The sequence below is a fragment of the Grampus griseus genome (assembly GCF_964374135.1).
Source record: "Grampus griseus genome assembly, chromosome: 12".
Lineage (NCBI taxonomy): Eukaryota > Metazoa > Chordata > Mammalia > Artiodactyla > Delphinidae > Grampus > Grampus griseus.
The window spans coordinates 17,461,787-17,479,889 of NC_139006.1; the positions used below are offsets into that span (position 1 = coordinate 17,461,787).

At 43.5% G+C, this 18,103-nt stretch overlaps 1 protein-coding gene across 6 annotated transcripts in view; it reads right to left on the minus strand.

Moving 5' to 3' along the window:
- Positions 1-18,103, minus strand: part of MYO1H (myosin IH) — a 141,376-nt gene that overhangs the window by 14,748 nt on the left and 108,525 nt on the right. For all 6 annotated transcript variants that reach the window (XR_014297503.1, XM_082667328.1, XM_082667330.1 and 3 more), the window contains 13 exons: positions 17,861-17,959; positions 16,632-16,745; positions 16,238-16,309; positions 15,458-15,577; positions 14,318-14,385; positions 13,877-13,982; positions 13,503-13,583; positions 11,451-11,542; positions 9,647-9,741; positions 6,555-6,601; positions 3,071-3,151; positions 1,819-1,924; positions 974-1,091 (listed from right to left, as the gene is read on the minus strand). Coding sequence is in view for 5 of the 6 variants with exons in the window: in XM_082667328.1 (XP_082523454.1) it covers positions 974-1,091; positions 1,819-1,924; positions 3,071-3,151; positions 6,555-6,601; positions 9,647-9,741; positions 11,451-11,542; positions 13,503-13,583; positions 13,877-13,982; positions 14,318-14,385; positions 15,458-15,577; positions 16,238-16,309; positions 16,632-16,745; positions 17,861-17,959 (1,199 nt within the window). In the remaining variant the exon portion in view is untranslated. The remainder of the gene's footprint in view (positions 1-973; positions 1,092-1,818; positions 1,925-3,070; positions 3,152-6,554; positions 6,602-9,646; positions 9,742-11,450; positions 11,543-13,502; positions 13,584-13,876; positions 13,983-14,317; positions 14,386-15,457; positions 15,578-16,237; positions 16,310-16,631; positions 16,746-17,860; positions 17,960-18,103) is intronic.

The window sequence follows — 18,103 nt, forward strand, 5'->3', positions numbered from 1 at the left end:
TCAGACTTGTGGTTGCCAAGGGCGAGAAGAGGAGGGAAAGGGATGGACTGGGAGTTTAGGGTTAACAGATGCAAACTATGACATTTAGAATGGATAAACAACAAGGTTCTACCGTAGAGCACAGGGAACTAGATCCAATCTCCTGGGATAAACCATAGTGAAAAAGAATATTAAAAAAAGAATGTATATACGTGTATAGCTGAGTCACTTTTCTATACAGCAGAGACTGGCACATTGTCAATCAACTATACTTCAACTTAAAAAAATTTTAAAAATAAGAAGTCTAATATTAAGTTAAAATATGAAATTACTGATAGTCAACCATGCTGACCCACAAAAAGAACCATTTTGTTATGCTTCTCTTGCGAGTGTGAATGTGTGTTGTTTTCTTGGTGGCACGAACGACATGCAGCCCAACTGCACGCACAAGCGATTTGGGCCATAGTAACAGTGGTGGCGGATGTATGATTAAATCCTTACAAACTCCTCGAGAGCAATTTAATCCCCGTGTTACACATGAGGAATTAGGTCTCAGTTGGAAGAGAAAGAATGGGGATTCCCACCCAAGAATCTGTGGCTCCAACGCCCATGTTATCACCACTACACCTGTGTCTCTGGACAGCCCACACGGCCAAGGGGATTGCTCCCAGACTGACCGCGCTAAAACCAGCACCCATGGTCGCCATGGGAAGGGTCTTCCCCAGCCAAGTACAGACCCCAAGGGTGCATGTCCCACGTCTGCCCCCTGGGGGCAAGTCTGTGCATCGCGTCTCGTACTTCCTAGATTCCAAGAACTTAGGGGCTTAGCGAAATGAAGAGAAGGTGGCAAACTAAGCTTCCTATTCTCTGAAATGTCAGTGTTCATCACTGTCACCGCTACAGCAGTTAAGAAGCAAATGGAGCTCCCTCGGGGATGGCCTTTTATTCATCGCCACACACTTCACTGGCTTCAGATCAACAAGACAAACTTTACCTTTGCAAGAAATGCTCGTATTTCCGTCGGTACGCAAAGCCAGCCCGTCTCACCCGCAGGTGCTCCATCAGCCCCAGGTACTTGATCTGATGCCTTATGAGGAAGACATCGAACTTGCCTTTGGAAACACAGAAGGAAGAGTGATGGTGAAGGACCCTGTGGCTCTGTTTCAATCAAGGCAGACCAGAGGCTGCAAGCTGACGATATGTGGGCTGGGTCTGGCCACGAGGCATGTTTTGTTAGGTCCTAATTGTGTTTCTCTTAATGGGGGAATTTTACAGGAAAGTCTGAATTTCTGGTTTCTCTTGAAAATCCATGAGATCTGGCCATTCTGGGCCTAGAGCCCCACATGGCAACAAATGGCCCTAAGGAAGGAGGACTGCCCCTTTAGACAGGGTGTGCCCTCTCCAGCTGGCCACAGTCCCCTCCGTCCCCTATTGCATTACAGCTGGTCTGCTTCACTCATTCGCTCTTCCTGCCTGGATTCTATAAGCCTTTGACTGTACAGCTTTGTTATGAGACCACGGCACAAGCTTAGAAAATACCCAAGTCATAGACCATTTTGGAAGATTCTTCACTGGCTGGAGAGAAGCAGTGTTGCTTCCCCTCACGTCTGAGGTCTGCTTGGCTCAGCTGTGTTAGTCCTGCAACTGGCCACGCTCTGAGCAAAGCTCACACAGCACCGTGAAAGGAACCCTCCTCCTTATTCATTTGCCTTCTATTATTTAATACAGAGAACAAGCAGCAGGCCCGTGGTGGTTTTTAGGACTTGCCCCACTGTCGTCTCGGTTTTCCGCCCAGCCTCATTTCCCTGAGCTCAGCGTTCTGAACAATTCACAACTCACTGGGTTCTTTACTCTCGTTGGGCTTGATGCAACGGATGTACGAAGGTTCCTTAGAGATGAGAATTTCCAGAAGGCTGCTCAGACTGTTTTTAAACTGAGTCCCCACCTGCAGGGAGAGAGAGAATGAGCTAAACAGACACTGTTGCTCCCCACGTATACAGAGAAGACTGGTTAAATCACAAGACTGGCCCTTTAGACCCAAACACTCGACAGACTGTTTTGCTTGTTACCTGTCACAAACGGTTTTGTCCATTAAGAGAAGGCTTTGAATGTCCTGGCCTGAGAAGCCCAAGCTCAGTCTGGTCAAGTGGAGGCTGGACAAGCATCTTTCCAGGATGCTTCCCTCACTTGGTGAATACAAAGTGAGCACCTCGTAGGAGCCAGCATTGCCGCTGAGCCAGTCACCCTCCACCACCTTCCTGTTTCCTTGTTACCAAGCTTCCTCTATGACACTCGCACTACTGTAATTTCTTTCTTTATTTGATGATACAGTAAGTCCCCTACATATGAACAAATTCCGTTCTGAGAGCACATTAAGTCCAATTTGTTCATAAGTCCAACAAAGTTAGCCTAGGTACTGAACTAACACAATCGGCTACATAGTACCATACTGTAATAGGTTTATAATACTTTTCACACAAATAGTGAATTAAAAACAAACAAAAAATAAGAAAACCTTTTTAATCTTACAGTATAGCACCTTGAAAAGTACAGTAGTATAGTACCACAGCTGGCATACAGGGGCTGGCATGGAGTGAACAGGCAAGAAGAGTTACTGACTGGAGGAGGGAGACGAGGTGGGAGACGGTAGAGCTGAAGGACCGTCAGCAATGGGAGATGGAGGGCGAGCTGCCATTTCACTCACGCCTGACGTTGCTGGCACGCACGTCTGCATCTTTGCAAGTTCGCAACTTGAAGGTTTGTGTGTAGGGGACTTACTGTATCTTCCTATACCACCTCCCACTAGACTGTAAACCCCACGAGGGCAGGAACACTGTCTGTTCCGTTATTGGTAGATACCCCTGTGCCCAGCACGGTGTCTGACACACAGTAGGTGCTCAATGAATGTCTGCAAATGAACACACTGGTTCTAACCCTGGAAAATATATATTTAGTAGAACATTTAGAGAGTGATACTTCCAAACAAAGGAGAGGACAGCTTAAAAAGCATAGGTAACTAAAGCACTTGCACCCTCTGGGTGATTTTTGCTACCTTTCCAATTTTGCACAGGCATTTCCCCCTGCCACTCACTGTTGGTGGCCTTCTCCGGTTTTCTAACTCGGCCACCCGGAAGCATTCCTTCAGGATTCTGTTTTTGGACCTGCACAGCACCTGTAGGTAAAGAGAAATGAGTACCACATTTGCTGCTTCAGAAATCATTAAGGGTCTTCAGGAAAGTTCACAGAAGTGTGCACAGTGGACCAGAGCCATCTGCCTTGGGAGCACTTGAAGAAGAAGAGGGGAATAAACACAATCATAGGGGCTTCCCTGGTGGCTCAGTGGTTGAGAGCCCGCCTGCCGATGCAGGGGACACGGGTTTGTGCCCCAGTCCAGGAGGATCCCACATGCCGCGGAGCGGCTGGGCCCGTGAGCCATGGCCGCTGAGCCTGCGCGTCCGGAACCTGTGCTTCGCAACGGGAGAGGCCACAACAGTGAGAGGCCCGCGTACCACACACACACACAAAAAAAACACAATCATAGGGACTTCCCTGGTGGTACAGTGATTAAGAAGCCACCTGCCAATGCAGGGGACACGGGTTCCAGCCCTGGTCCAGGAAGATCCCACATGCCGCGGAGCAACTAAGCCCGTGCGCCACAACTACTGAGCCTGCGCTCTAGAGCCCGTGCACCACAACTACTAAGCCCGCGTGCCACGACTACTGAAGCCTGCGCGCTTAGAGCCCGTGCTCCGCAACAAGGGAAGCCACCGCAATGAGAAGCCCGTGCACCACACGAAGACGCAACGCAACCAAAAAAAATTAATTAATTTTTTAAAAAACCACAATCGTATGTAGAAGAAAATGTTCAAATACCGACCGTCCCCGACTTACGATGGTTTGACTTTACAGTGGGGTGAAAGTGATGAACATTCAATAGAAACCATACTTTGAATTTTGTTTTTCTAACTTTTCCTGGGCTTACAACACTCTCATGATGCTGGGCAGCCCAGCAAGCCACGGCTCCCAGTCAGCCATGCGATCACGTGGGTGAACCACCAATATACTCAAAACCATTCTGTTTTTCACTTTCAGTACAGTATTCAATCAATAACATGAGATATTCAATAATTTATTATAGAATAGGCTTTGTATTAGGTGATGTGGCCCAACTGTAGGCTAATGTAACCATTCTGAGCACCTTTAAGATGGGCTAGGCTAAGCTCCGATGTTCAGTAGTTAGGTGTAGTCAATGCATTTTCAAATTATGATATTTTCAGTATATGATGGGTTTATCAGGATGTAACCCATGTAAGTTGAGGAAGATCTGTACTATATCCAGTGCTCTGTCTACTTGGTGAGGCCATCTGATTATTTTTCCTTGGACATGATAAAGCAATAATTATTTCCAGTCCAGCTAGTCTGCTACAGAACACACCAGCTCTTTAAGAATGATCTCCAAGATACGGTGTTAAGTGAAAAAATAGCAAGATGCAGGACCACATGCGTGGTGTGTATGAAGAGAAAAGAAAAAGGGGGACACACACACACACACACATGTCGTGGTCTGTACCATCCCTGGGAGGATACACAATAAACTGGTTAGAACAGCTGGCTCTCAGGAGAGGGACTTGTTGACACGGGTCCAAGGACATCAGCTTTGGTATGTCTGATTTTTCCTTCTGTGCATATCTTTTCAAAAATTTTAATTGGACACACACACAAATTTTTTTTCCTTATAGCCATACGATGGAGGATGATTCAGCCTTAAAAAGGAAGGAAATTCTGACACATGCAACAACACGGATGAAGCTTGACAACATGATGCTAAGTGAAACAAGCCAGATACAAAAGACATATACTGTGTAATTTTACTTATATAAGTACCTAGAGTAGCCAAATTCATATACAAGGTAGAATAGTGGTTGCCAAGGGCTGGAGGGGAGGGGGAATAAGGGAGTTAGTGGTTAATGGGTACAGAGTTCCAGATTTGCAAGATGAAAAGAGTTCTGGAGGTGGATTGCACAACAGTGGGAATGTACTTAACACAACTGAACTGTGCACTTAAAAATGACTGACATAGTAAGTTTCATATTATGCAAGTGTATCTTGCCACAGTTAAAACTTAGAAAAGAATTTTTTTAAACTCACCCCGATTTTAAACTCACAGTGGCATGAGAGAGTAATTTGCAGATAGGAAATTTTAAAAATTAGAAAGCACCCATCTCAGAAAGTACAAGGAACTTCAGCCCTGGTGGGAAAAGTGGGAGATTTAGAGATTCTTCCTGTGGGAAGCACCCTCCATGGATGCGTTTGTGAAGGGGATGGGCAATGCCCACAGAGGGGAAAGCCACAAGGGGAACACTGTCTCCCATTTGTCCAACAGGACCTTCCACTCCAAGAGGAAGGCATCAACAGACCCACTTCACCGATGGGGAAATCTGCCATGAGACACCCCCGACCAGCTGGGACAGGGTCAGGCTGAGACTCAGACCCAGAGAGCACCGCCTGGAGCAAACATCCAAAGTTAGGAATCGTTTATCCATCCTGAATCCCAGAGGTTGGGACAAGTGGTCCTAAAGTGGTAAAGAAAAATAGGGAAGGGCAGAAAACATGCCTGAGATGAACCGTTTGCATGTTCTCTCTGAAAATATCTCTCTAGGTTTATTTAAGCTTTTCATAAACCAAGCTCATTAAATACGATCCAATTTTTAAAAAAACAGTTAACTATTTTAATACAAAATAAAGGCTTAAAAAAACCCCGCAGTTTTCTCTGATCAGTGAGGCATATGAAAAGAGATGGAATTTCATTGGTAGCCCCAGGGGCATAACCTGGTTCCAGCCCCACCTTGAGATATGATCTTGAACAAGTCATGATCTCTCTGGGTCTCAGTTTCTTCATCCTTGGATTGTCTCATCCCAGTGTATTCCCACTGCTCCAAGACAAGATCTCTACTCCTCCCTGGAGACCTCATCCTGCTGAGCTCTCAATGCCCCCCTCACTGAACACATGCTGAGCTCACCTGGGCCTCAGGGCCTTTGCACATGCTGGTCCCTCTACCTGGAGTAGCCCCTGATCTTTCCAAGGCCAAGATCCTTCTCGTTCAGGTTTCAGCTCAAAGTCACCTCAACGAGGGTGTTTTCTCTGACCACTTAAACTAAATTTAAAATGTCCCTCTCAATCATAGTTCCGTATTTTCTTCATAGCACTTCTCACTGATGGATAACTTAATTGTGTATGTATTTATTCTCAGCCACTCCTCCCTCCCTCCCCACCCTGCCCCCAACCCCCGATGATAAGCCTCCTTGAGAACGAGGACTGTCCTGTTCACCACTGAGACCCCAGAGCTAGCACCATGCCTGGCGCACAGGAAGGACACCACACACATATGAATGGGTTTGTTGAGTCAAGTGTTCATACAGATGATCTTAAATGTCTGTTCCGGCCATGACATGCTGGAGTTCTAATATAATGCATGGAAGAGAAAAATCCAGAAAGCCAAATCTACCCCAAAGTCAGTATCACAGGTGGTATCTCATAACCATCAGAAACACATGTACTTAAGTTTCAGACTTACTTCTTTCAGATGTCTGTAGAGGAGATCATTGTTTTTTTCCAAGAATCCTGTAAAACATTGAATAAGAAATCCCTGAATCAATGTTTTTGACTAAAAATACAATTCCGTCCCAACTGATTGTAAAGGGAAATTCTAAAAATAATCTTTTAGGATGAGAGTTTCTCAGCCTTGGCAATACTGACATTTGGGGCTGGATCATTCTTTGTTTTGGGGGCTGTCCTGTGTATTGTGGACGTTTAGCAGCAGCCCTGGCCTCTACCCACTAGATGCCAGATCTCTAGACACTGCTAGATGTCCCTGGGGGATAACTCCATCCTTGGTCAAGAACCAAGTCCTCAGAACTGACCTATAGCTCACATGCTACACGTTAAACCCCGATGAGCTATCACATGAATGTAGAGTCCTTACACTGAGTATTGTACACGTGCCCTAGTAAAGAACTACACATACAATGAATGACATTGAAACCATGGAAGGGAGCTGATTTCCAAGGGCAGCCAGGTGAGACTATGTAGATGGATGAGAAAATCACCCCCACCACTGACAAAAGTCAAGCACAAGCACTTGGACTAGTGGTACCCAATGGCATCAAAGGAAGACACATTATTTCCAATTTTAAAACTTGGCTTATCAATGCTCACTTAAAACCTAGCCAGTTAGTAATTAAATTAGTAACTAGATGGCATTATAAAGTCAAAATCAGCTAAAGATGACATGCATCAGGAAAAAAAAAAGATGCCTCAGCAATGTCTAAGATACAACCTTTTTAGATGACAATTTGGACTTATCAAAACTACATTTTTATTGCGGTAAAACGTACATAAAATTTACCATTTAAACTATCTTTAAGTGTATAGTTCAGTGGCATTAAGTGAATTCATATTGTTGTTCAACCATCCATCCATCTCCAGAACACTTTTCTTTTTCCCCAACTGAAAATTTGTACTGGTTCAACACTAATTCCCCATTCCTCCTCCCTGAAGCCCCTGATAACCCCTACTCTACTTTCTGTCTTTATGAATTTGACTACATACCCCATGTAAGTGGAATGGATTTGTCCTTTCGTGTTTGGCTTCTTTCACTTAGCATAATGTTTTCAAGGTTCATCCATGTTGTAGCAGGTGTCAGAATTTCTTACCTTTCGTTTTTTGGGTTTTTTTTTTGCGGTACGCGGGCCTCTCACTGCTGTGGCCTCTCCCGTTGCGGAGCACAGGCTCCGGACGCGCAGGCCCAGCGGCCATGGCTCACGGGCCCAGCCGCTCCGCGGCATGTGGGATCCTCCCGGACCGGGGCACGAACCCGCGTCCCCCGCATCGGCAGGCGGACTCCCAACCACTGCGCCACCAGGGAAGCCCTCTTACCTTTTTAAGCCTGAATAATGTTCCATTGAAAGGACAGAATACATTTTGTTTATCCATTCATCCATCGATGGACACTTGAGTTTCTTCCACCTTTAGGCTATTGTGAATAATGCTCCTATGTACATGGGTGTACAAATAGGATATATGCCCAGAAGTGGTCAAAAGGAACTTTTGATAGAATCTTTAACTTAGCAATGCCACTTCTGGGAATTTATCCTAGGTATATAATATGCACAAATTGGCTAAGTGGGAAGAGACAAAAATGTCAAACACACCAGAGTTTACAAGAGACAAAGCTGGAAACAACCAGAGGCCATCAAACAGATGACAGGACACAGCCCCACAGGGAGTACCTGTAGCTTTTCAGAAGAAATGCAGAGGAATCTGTTTGTTGCTATGGAGAGCAAATGCAGGTCTGGAGGCAAGAGGCCTGAGTGTGTGACCTTGGTCAAGTTATTTAACTTCTCTGAGTTCAGTGCCTCATAGATTAAAAGGGGGCTAATAAGGCTACCCACCTCACAGGGTGGTTCTGTAAGGTCTAAACGAGCAACAGAGGTAAAGCATTTGGGACAGTGCCTGGCCCATAGTGGGAGCTCAATGAATATTAGTTGGGAGTCCAAATGATTGCCGATATCCATTAAATGAAAAATGCAAAAGAGATAACACAAAATAACAATCTGTGTTATTTAGATGTGTGTGTGTGTGCACACGTGCACGTCCCCACGTGTGTAAGTATATGCATAAGACATTTGTATTTTCCAGTTGGTTCTTGTATTTACCTCAGGGAGAGACTAAGAATAAAAGGGGTTTTTAGTTTTCCTTTTGTACTTTTCTGTACTGTCAGAAATTTCTAGCCTTGCATGTGTATTACTTTATTCTTAAACAAAAATCAATAAGTTATATACATAGAGAGATTTGTCCTATTTAAAAAGTTTTTTCTTTTTTATACCACTCTGTACTTAAGGAAAAAAACCTAATACACAGTATTTTACTTTTTAAAGATTTTTTAGCAAAATAAACTTATTTAGAAGTAAAATTATCTAGAACCTAAAGCAGAAGTGACAAAAGAAAGTGTTTGAAAAATCCTTTGAAAAAAATGTTCACAGCAGCATTATTTATAATAGCGAAAAAGAGGAAACAACCCAAATGCCCATCAACTGATGAAGCGATAAACAAAATGTGGTGTAACCATGCAATGGAATATTATTTGGCAATTAAACAGGAATGACAACGTGGATGAACCCTGAAAACATTATACATTATATAAGTGAAAGAAGCCAGACACAGAAGTCCACATGTTGTGTGATTCCATTTCTATGAAATGTCCAGAATAGGCAAATCTACAGAGACAGAAAGTAGACTGGTTTGTTGCCTAGGGCTGGGGGAGAGGGGCTGGGGGAAAATGGGGAGTGACTGCTAATGAGTAAAGGGGCTCTTCTTGGGGTGATGGGGAAATGTTCTAAAACAGAATGTGGCGGTAATTGCACAATTGCAGAGTGAATATACTAAAAACTGTTGAACTGTACACTTCAAACGGGTGAAATAGATGCTATGTGAATTATCACAATAAAGTGGTTATATATAAAAGCAAAAACTTTTAAAATACTTTTAAAATGGCGTATTTCCACGCGGGGCTAGGGAACATTTGAGACAGATGTGCAGCAGTTTTTCAGTGGACTCGGGGGCACCTGCATGGCTGTGACCTGTAACCTGTGCCCCACAGACACTCACCCTTGGTGCAGTATGTGACCTCTCCTGCATAGTGGAAGAGCCGGAACTCCATCCAGCCAATCCTCTTTCTGCACTTTGGACCTGCCAGCTTCCGGCTGCAGCAAGACAGAAACAGACACGAACTGAAACTTTCTACTTCACTGCCACAAAATGCACCAACATATAAAGCAAAAGAGTTATTTAGGATTGTGACAATCAGCTGGAATCCAGCACTGAAAGCTAACCGCAAAGGGCAGCTCCCAGGAAACCTTGCCTCCGATTTCTTCTGGCTACAGACCAAGGTCTCTCTAAAATTAGATCCTTCCTTCTCATAAGCACCGAGGAATGGGAAAAAAATACATGAGTCACAGAAACACATTTATTTGTACAATGAAATAACTTCCATTTTTCTAGGTGATGCCTAAAAGTCAGTTTTACTACTTTACATTTTGATGATGCTCAGAGACTAAAATACTGATGAAACATTGTTTTTCAGATCCTGGTGATTCATAATTTTTTATAAATTTTTTGAAATGTATATACATATATATTATGTACACACGTATCCCAAATGCACAGCTCAATGAATTTTTGCAAACTGAATTCTTCTGTGTGACTCGCATCAGATCAAGAGACAGAACATTACTAGTCGCTGAGAACTCCCAACCTTGAGCCCTCTCCAGGTACAACCTGACAGTTAACAGAAGAGGTTGTTTTTACCTGGTTTGATATTTCATAGAAATGGAACCATATAGTATGTACTCTTTTGTGTCTGATTTCTTTTGATCACATGCTTTTGTGATTTACCTACATTATTGCATGTATTATAGATTGTTCATTCTCATGGCCATATATGATCCCACCTGTGAAGATCTTACAACTTATTTTCCCATTCTTGATTCATATACTTATCCAGTTCCACTTATTTATCCTTTCAATAGTCTATAAGGGGTTTGATGAAGCCACTGCAATTTGCTGAATCTTTGCTATGGCCAGAAATTACACTAGATGATTTATGTAGTCATTTACAATGCTATATGGTAGGTATATTAATTATCCCATCTTGTAGAAGGGGAAACTCAAACTCAGGAGTATTGCTTGCCCAAAGTCACGTGTCTCATAAGTGGCTGAACTGGGATTCATAACCAGCTCCCTACGACTCCAGAGCACATGCCCTTAAATTCTCTCCTTCTTGTCTCAAAGACTATGTTAAATTTCTAGTTGATTTTCTGGGGTGCTGTAAATGCTCTATGTCTTCATCTGTGGGATGGTGATGTGGGTACACACAAATATCATAATTCATCTGGTTGTACAATTCAGATCTACATACACCACTGCATGAATTTTATACCTGAATCAAGAAGAGACATTTCATGCATGTGGACATGTCCAAAATGAAATGATGATGAATAAAGACACAAAATCTTAAAAAAAAATTCTACTTGGAATTCACATGAGCTTGACCCCTACCAAAAAAAGTTGTGCAGTTGGCGTATCATCATATTTCTAGGAATGAAGAAGTATCTGTACTCTTGGAGAGCACTGTCCATATATCCAAGATAACGGAGATACAGTTGACCCTTGAACAACATGGGGTTTAGGGGCACCGACCTCCACGCAGTCAAAAATTTGTGTATAACTCATAGCTGGCCTTTCGTATCCATGGATTCAACCAACAGGGGATGGGATCACGTAATACTGTAAGTATTTACTATTGAAAAAAAACCCATGTATAAGTGGCCCCACGCCGTTAAAACTCATGTTGTTCGAAGGTCAACTCTACGTGACCTTCCCCCACGCAGCAGCCTCGCAAGGAGACACCTACGTTTGGAAGTGTGCGTGCTTGCCCACTTTCTCTTCCAATCTCTCCAGGAAACTCAAGTCTGTAGCAGGACCAGGACGAATACATTCTTCATCCTACAAAACAGAAACAGAAGTCTCTGTTCATGGCGCCACCCTCCATCAATTCCAAGTTTAAATGCTTCCACCAGCTGGGGCAAAATGTAGTGGATTGAAATATATCATCTCACACAAGTTTGGGTGAACATTTCTGGGGGAGGAAGGGTAATCCATCACACGTGCTCCGCTTCTCAAATCTGATCAGGGAAGCTTGGAACCAGAGAGACTGGAAATTTCCATGAAAAGTCAACTCTCCCACCTGTCTGACACCTGTGTCCAAAGTCTTCCCAGGGACACTTTGCAGCTTTCATAATCAGCTGAAACACTCAACTTCATTGTCTCTTAACCACTCGTAACCAGCTGGCCAAGAACATACCCTCTTTGACTAGGAGCAAAGCCCTCAGCGAAAGTGAGCCGTAAAACTAGTTGAGTCTAACCTTTCCTATTTCACAAGCTATGTCTATTTCCCGTTTTGGGTCCTCAACAGTGATAACATTTAATTGACCATCTTAAAAAAAATGAATCAACCCTGTAGCTTTTATTAAAACAACAAAAAAGCTGGGTTCATGTTGGAGAAACAATTCTTACAAAGCAACATTTCTATGCTTTCTGATTCCATCTATGGCAAACCAAATACAAACAAGTACTTATTACTAAGGTATTTTAAAATACTAGTCTAGCAATCTGCAGGCACGTTGAACGTACGTGTACTAGCTTACGTCAGTCTGTGCTTCCTGGACGTCCACGCAGCTTGTCCCCACCTTCAGGTCTTTGCTCAAATGTCACCTTCTCAGAGAATCCTTCCTAGACCATCTTAGCTAAAATTGAACCTCCCTCCCCAGCACATCTAACCTTTCCTGCTTTTCTCTCCATTGCACAATCCGTGCATTTTGCCCATTCACCTGTTTGTTGTTAGTCTCTCCATGCTAGAATTTAAAGCCTCTGAGTGCAGCTGTTTTGACCTGTTTTGTCCACTGCCGTGTCCCAAAGCACAAGGCAGAATCCTGGCACAAAGTAAGCATTCAATAGGTATTTGTTGAACGGATAGATTCTGAATGCTTGCCACGCACCAGGTATAGTTCTAAGCCCTCTGCATATATTATTTCACTTAATTTGTCCTTACAGCTCCTCTCTGAGGTAAGTGCTGTTATCACTGGACCCACTGAAAGACGATGAAATTGGAGCTCAGAGAGGTTAAGACACCTACCTAAGCTTACACAGCTAATAAGCAGTAGGGCTGGGATTTGAATCGAGATGGTGCCCATGTTCCTGGCGACTACAGTCACCACCCATCAATGTCCCTGCTGTGCTTCAGAATCGTGGGTTCACACACCAGTTAGTTGTCGGGGAGGCAGGAGGAGGAAGGGGACCGGTAATTCTCATTAACAGGGAGGCAAACCGTAGTACAGATGATCCTGAATGGAAGGCAAGGCAGGGAAGTCATTTCTCACTGGCCTTCAGAATTTGTTAGAGACGTTGATGTTTGAAGTGGAACAATCGTGGATTCGAGGACCCTGACGTTCTCAGAAGTCACAATAGTTCAAAACAAGGTCACAGGCCCACCTCACAGAGCCTCAACTCAGAATCCATGGATATTCTCTATAAAGCCTTCCTTTAAGTCTTCTGGCTCCCTGCTCAGTGCTAAGCATGAAAGCAGCCCCTCCCCCAAGTGCCTAAACCAGGTCCCCAGTTCCCTGGCTCACCCTGCCATGTCTATCGAAGAGAGACACGCATGCTTTCATGATAAAAGGTCTTTCCTTGTGATCTCCTGATGGGCTATAATTGAGGTCTGTGAATCTGAACAAGAGAGGGAAGCTCGGCCTAAAGCCTGGAGCAAACATTCAGCAAAAAAGTTCAACTCGCATTCTTCAATAATCCAGTGGATTTCACTCTTAACCCTTTGTAAGCCTGGGGAAAAGATCTTCCGGGTATTGTAAATACCATTGAATGGGCCCCAAGTCAATGTTAATTTTCTCACCAGAATGGAAATGATTCCCTTGTGTCTCTCTTCTACCAAGTCACAGATGATCTTGTTGTTGAAATACTGAATTGGCTCCCACTAAAATGACAAAGAGGAAAAAAATTCTCCAAGAAGGATTAAGATGAACATCAAATATAATTCTTTTAAACTGATTTTCCAACTGTTTTTCCCAAATCTGATTTTTATCTCTAACATTTCAAAAAGAATACTTGCTGAATATCAAAATAACTTCCCACAAAATAAGCAGAGAAGGAGTGAAAAATAATCCTTAGTACTAATCCGGAAAAATCTCCAATGAAATAATATTTCTCAAGTAAATGTCTTTTGCTAGGTTAAGAAATCAAATGAGGAGAAAACATCGAAACATTTACCTCTATACCTTCCATTTCATATTCTGCCTGTTCCGCTTTTAGGGTTCTCTCAATTAATAGTTGCTGGAGTTTCTCATTGCAGTAATTTATACAGAACTGTTCAAAACTAGAGGTGCAAAAGATTTAAGTAACTAAAGCTACGTGAGTAGACCAAGTTTTAAAAAATTGCTTTTACTTATTTTTAAGGATGCTTTTCCATACAGAAAAACCAAAGCCCTTATTAAACAAATAATTTACTAAATAGATCAGAAGAGTCAAGCTAAAAGACATTTGCATTTTTTATAGTTATTCCGGTTCTAGAAAAGTCTATTAGGTAGGGGCTATGCAAATCTGGAGAATTTCTAGAAATAGGAAAATGAATTCCAATAACATCAGAGATGCCATAAACCAGACTCAGACCTTAAAGAAAAACAAAGAACCAGTGGGTAACAACGAACTCACCCATTCTTGTCAAAGACTTCAAACCCATAGATATCCAGCAATCCAATCACCGTTTTCCCAGTGTAATCCTAGTCAATGTAACACACACCATTAATCGTTAAGGTTGTTTACTCTGTGACCCTCAAAACCTGGTAGCTGTCCCCGAATCTGGGACTTGGCTATAAATCTCATGCCTTCTCTCTCCAGCAATGGCTCACAGAAGAATCTTAGGGTAGAAATAATTTTCCCAGCCTGCCTCTTCCTGCCTGCAGCCTCCCCAGATCCCATCCCAGCTTCCTTATCCATCACCGGAGCAGTGAAACCTTCATCTTCTGATTCACTTCCTTGCTTCAGCCCTCTTCAGCCTCCCAATCCCACATTCAATCCAAAAAAAAAGAAGAAGAAGAAGAAAGAGATAGAGAAAGAGGGAGAGAAAAGAAGAGGAAGAGAAAAAAAAAAAAGAAAGAAAACAAGGAAGGAAGGGAGAGAGGGAGGGAAGGAAAGAAGGAAGCTATAAACAGCACGAAGGAGACGTTTATCCAGGAGAGAAGGCAGATACTTTGGATATCATTTTCAACAGAGGACCAAGTGTTGTCCCGCAAGGATGGCTATTTAAAGAGAGCATGCCTTTTTTTTTTTTTTTATTAAGGGACACAATTTAACATTGTATATGATGGACTGAGTCAATGTATCCAAATCCGTCCTTTGCATGCTTCCTCCGTGAGTCTCACCACATCTGTGTACCCCGTTGCCCTCATATCATCATTTCCTTAATTTCCAGCTTTGAGTAAACTCCCTTTTTTATTTAAATAACTCCACTTAAAAAGGAAACATGCCCATGGGGTAAATTCAAAGGAGTCAGCCTGTTTTTTCTTATACACATTAAAATATACTGTTAAAAGGAAAAGCTTCTGTGTATACTTAAAGCCACCTGGCATACTTGCAATGCTGTGTGTCCCACACTTGGGGACACCCAGCCAAGATCATTCAGCATGCATTTTTGTGAGCCTACTGTGTGCTAGACACTGGAAATGTAGACGTGAAAAGACACCATCCCTGCCCACCAGGAGCGTACAGTCAATTCTCACAAATTCTTTAAAGAGGTTGGTTATAAAACATTACCATGTTAGTGAGCACATGACCCAATGTGTGTGGACCAACCTTGTTCACTAAGGAGGAATTGATTTTGTTGACCAGCCAAGTAAATGTTCGTCCGTAAACGGCCTTTGCCATTGCATCTCTAGCGTAGGCAGAGAGTTCTAGCGTCAGTGGGCATATCACCTGAGAAGAACGACAGGTACATCTTTACAGAGGTTAAAATAATTAAAAGGCCTCCTGAGTGTTCAACCTAGGCTTTAAAGATGACTAGGGAAGGATACTTGCTGGGGAAAGATGCGCCTCCCGCCTGTGCTGTTTATGCTATTTCTTGAGCGCCAGGCCCTGTGCTGATACATAGACATGACTAAGACAAACAGTTCCAGCCTTTGTGGGCTCACGTTTGGCAGGGGGACATTCAACAAGTCACACAAAGAAGCGTCATGTTGCTCTCAAGCTGAGAGTGACAAGTGCTATAAGGAGATACATATGGTGCTTCAGGGTAGGGGTGGGATGAGCAGGGAAAGGACTCTGAAGAAATGATCCCTGGGAACTGAAGGATAAGGCTGGGTTAACTACAAGAAGCATAGGGAAAAGTGTTCCAGCAGAGGGAACAGCATACGCAAAGACTCTGTGGAGGGAAGGCAGGGCGAGTGTGAGGCACAGAGAGCTTGTGATGGTGGGATATTGGGGGATGGGGAAGTTAAGGCAGGAGATGCTGCCAGAAGCTGGACCACACAGGACCTGGTGGGCAGGATTCAGGAGTCTGGCCTCCCCTAGGGCCACCATCCTGCTGGCAGCAGTGGTGGGAAGGGCAGGTACATTTCCACCTAGAGCCATTTTTACCTCCTCCGTTTTGGCTTCAATCTTTCTATGGGTGAGAGCTTCCAGAAGGTCCCATGGGTTGACCCCTAGGAGCTGAATAAATGGAAATCAAAATGCCATTCAGTAACCCAACTTTACTCACTAATAAAGAGTTTCCAGGTCCAGGTGTACCTGCCCTACTAACTGTGCTTTAATGCAAAACAGATCATATTTGGTCTTTCAACCAACTGGCTTTTACCCGCTCCCTCATCTACCCCCACGCTCTTTAAACCTCCTAACCAGTGTCAGCTGGGAGAACACGATGTGAGCCGTTTGGGACGTGGGCATCCGGCTGCCTCACTCCCCTCCCCGGCCTCTCCATCTCTGAGAGTGTCTGCTCCCCCCGCACCGGGGCTCTCCCAAACTGGACCGTCACCTTGGCAATCCATTTGATCTCGTGGGTGTCTGGTATGCAGGCACAGCCCTGCTGGTTCGCTTCAAAACAGATGTTCCCCAGGTGTAGGACACTGGCAATAATTCCATAGAGATTCTAGGAATGTGGGAAGTGGTGAGGAGGACAGGGAGAGAAGACGGTGGCTGCCTAATTGATAAATGTCATCAGGGGAGATACCCGAGGGAGAACTCCCCGCCCCTGAATTCCAGCCTGGAGCTCACAGAACGAATGGAGTCTCCTCCTTCCCCAGATATTAAGGGAAGCCGGGAAAGAGCCTCTGCGGAGGGCAGGATGATGCCTCACTCATCTCCAGCACAAGACACTGCTATTTTGATATCACCCTGTGCCTCCCACCAATCTAATGTTCAAATGTCATGATCCCAGATATATGTGTGTATATATATATACACACATATGTGTATATATACATACATATATATATTTTTAAAAATTATATCCTGGTCCTTGAAAGATCAATAGTTTAACAACCCACCCACCCCCACCCAGAAAACAAGGACAAAAAGATGTAAAAACAAACTGTTTATAAATCCTACAATTTGGTCCAGTTTGTTCCAATATAGAAGCATAAATAAATGATATTCCTAGCACTCTAGGGGATTAAATATTTGAGATTGGGTTTAAGGGGAAGAGGAAACATGACCACCTGCTGGCACTCAGCACTGGGAAAATTCAGGGCTGCTGGATGAAATGCAGAATGCCCAGTTAACATTTGAATTTCAAGTAAGCAATGACTGATTTTTTTTTCTTTTTTTTAATTGGAGTAAAATTGTTTTACAATGTTGTGTTAGTTTCTGCTGTACAATGAAATGAATCAGCTATATGTATATATATATCCCCTCCCTCTTGAACCTCCCTCCCCCCACCATCCCCCACCCATCTAGGTCATTACAGAGCACCGAGCTGAGCCCCCTGTGCTATACAGCAGGTTCCCACGAGCTATCTATTTTACACATGGTCGTGTATTTATGAGCAATGACTAATTTTTAGTATGAAGTTTGTCCCATGCAATGTTGGGACATACTTCTACTAAAAAATTAGTCAGTGTTTATCTGAAATGCAAATGTACCTAAGTGTCCTATGTTTTTATCTGCTGAATCTGGCAACCCTACCGTGTAATCACCAAGAAACCAGGATGGTTTCCTCAATCCCAGACCTGACTACTGGCATCTCTGCCCTCGGGGGGCTCATACCTCAAGATCATCTTCAGTAAAATCGATGACAGAAAAGGCATTGGAAACAGTTTTCCAGTCGTTCTTGTCATTAATAGACGACTCTTTGGCACAGTGGCCCTGTTGACACAGAATTGGGTCGCTTAACAGCATTTTTATAAGGACAGTTAGGTTTATAAACACTCCTAATCAAAATGATTTTCTCTACAAGCACAAAAAAGCTAGTTCTATAACGTTCTGAGCTGTGAAAAAAATGGATTTTAT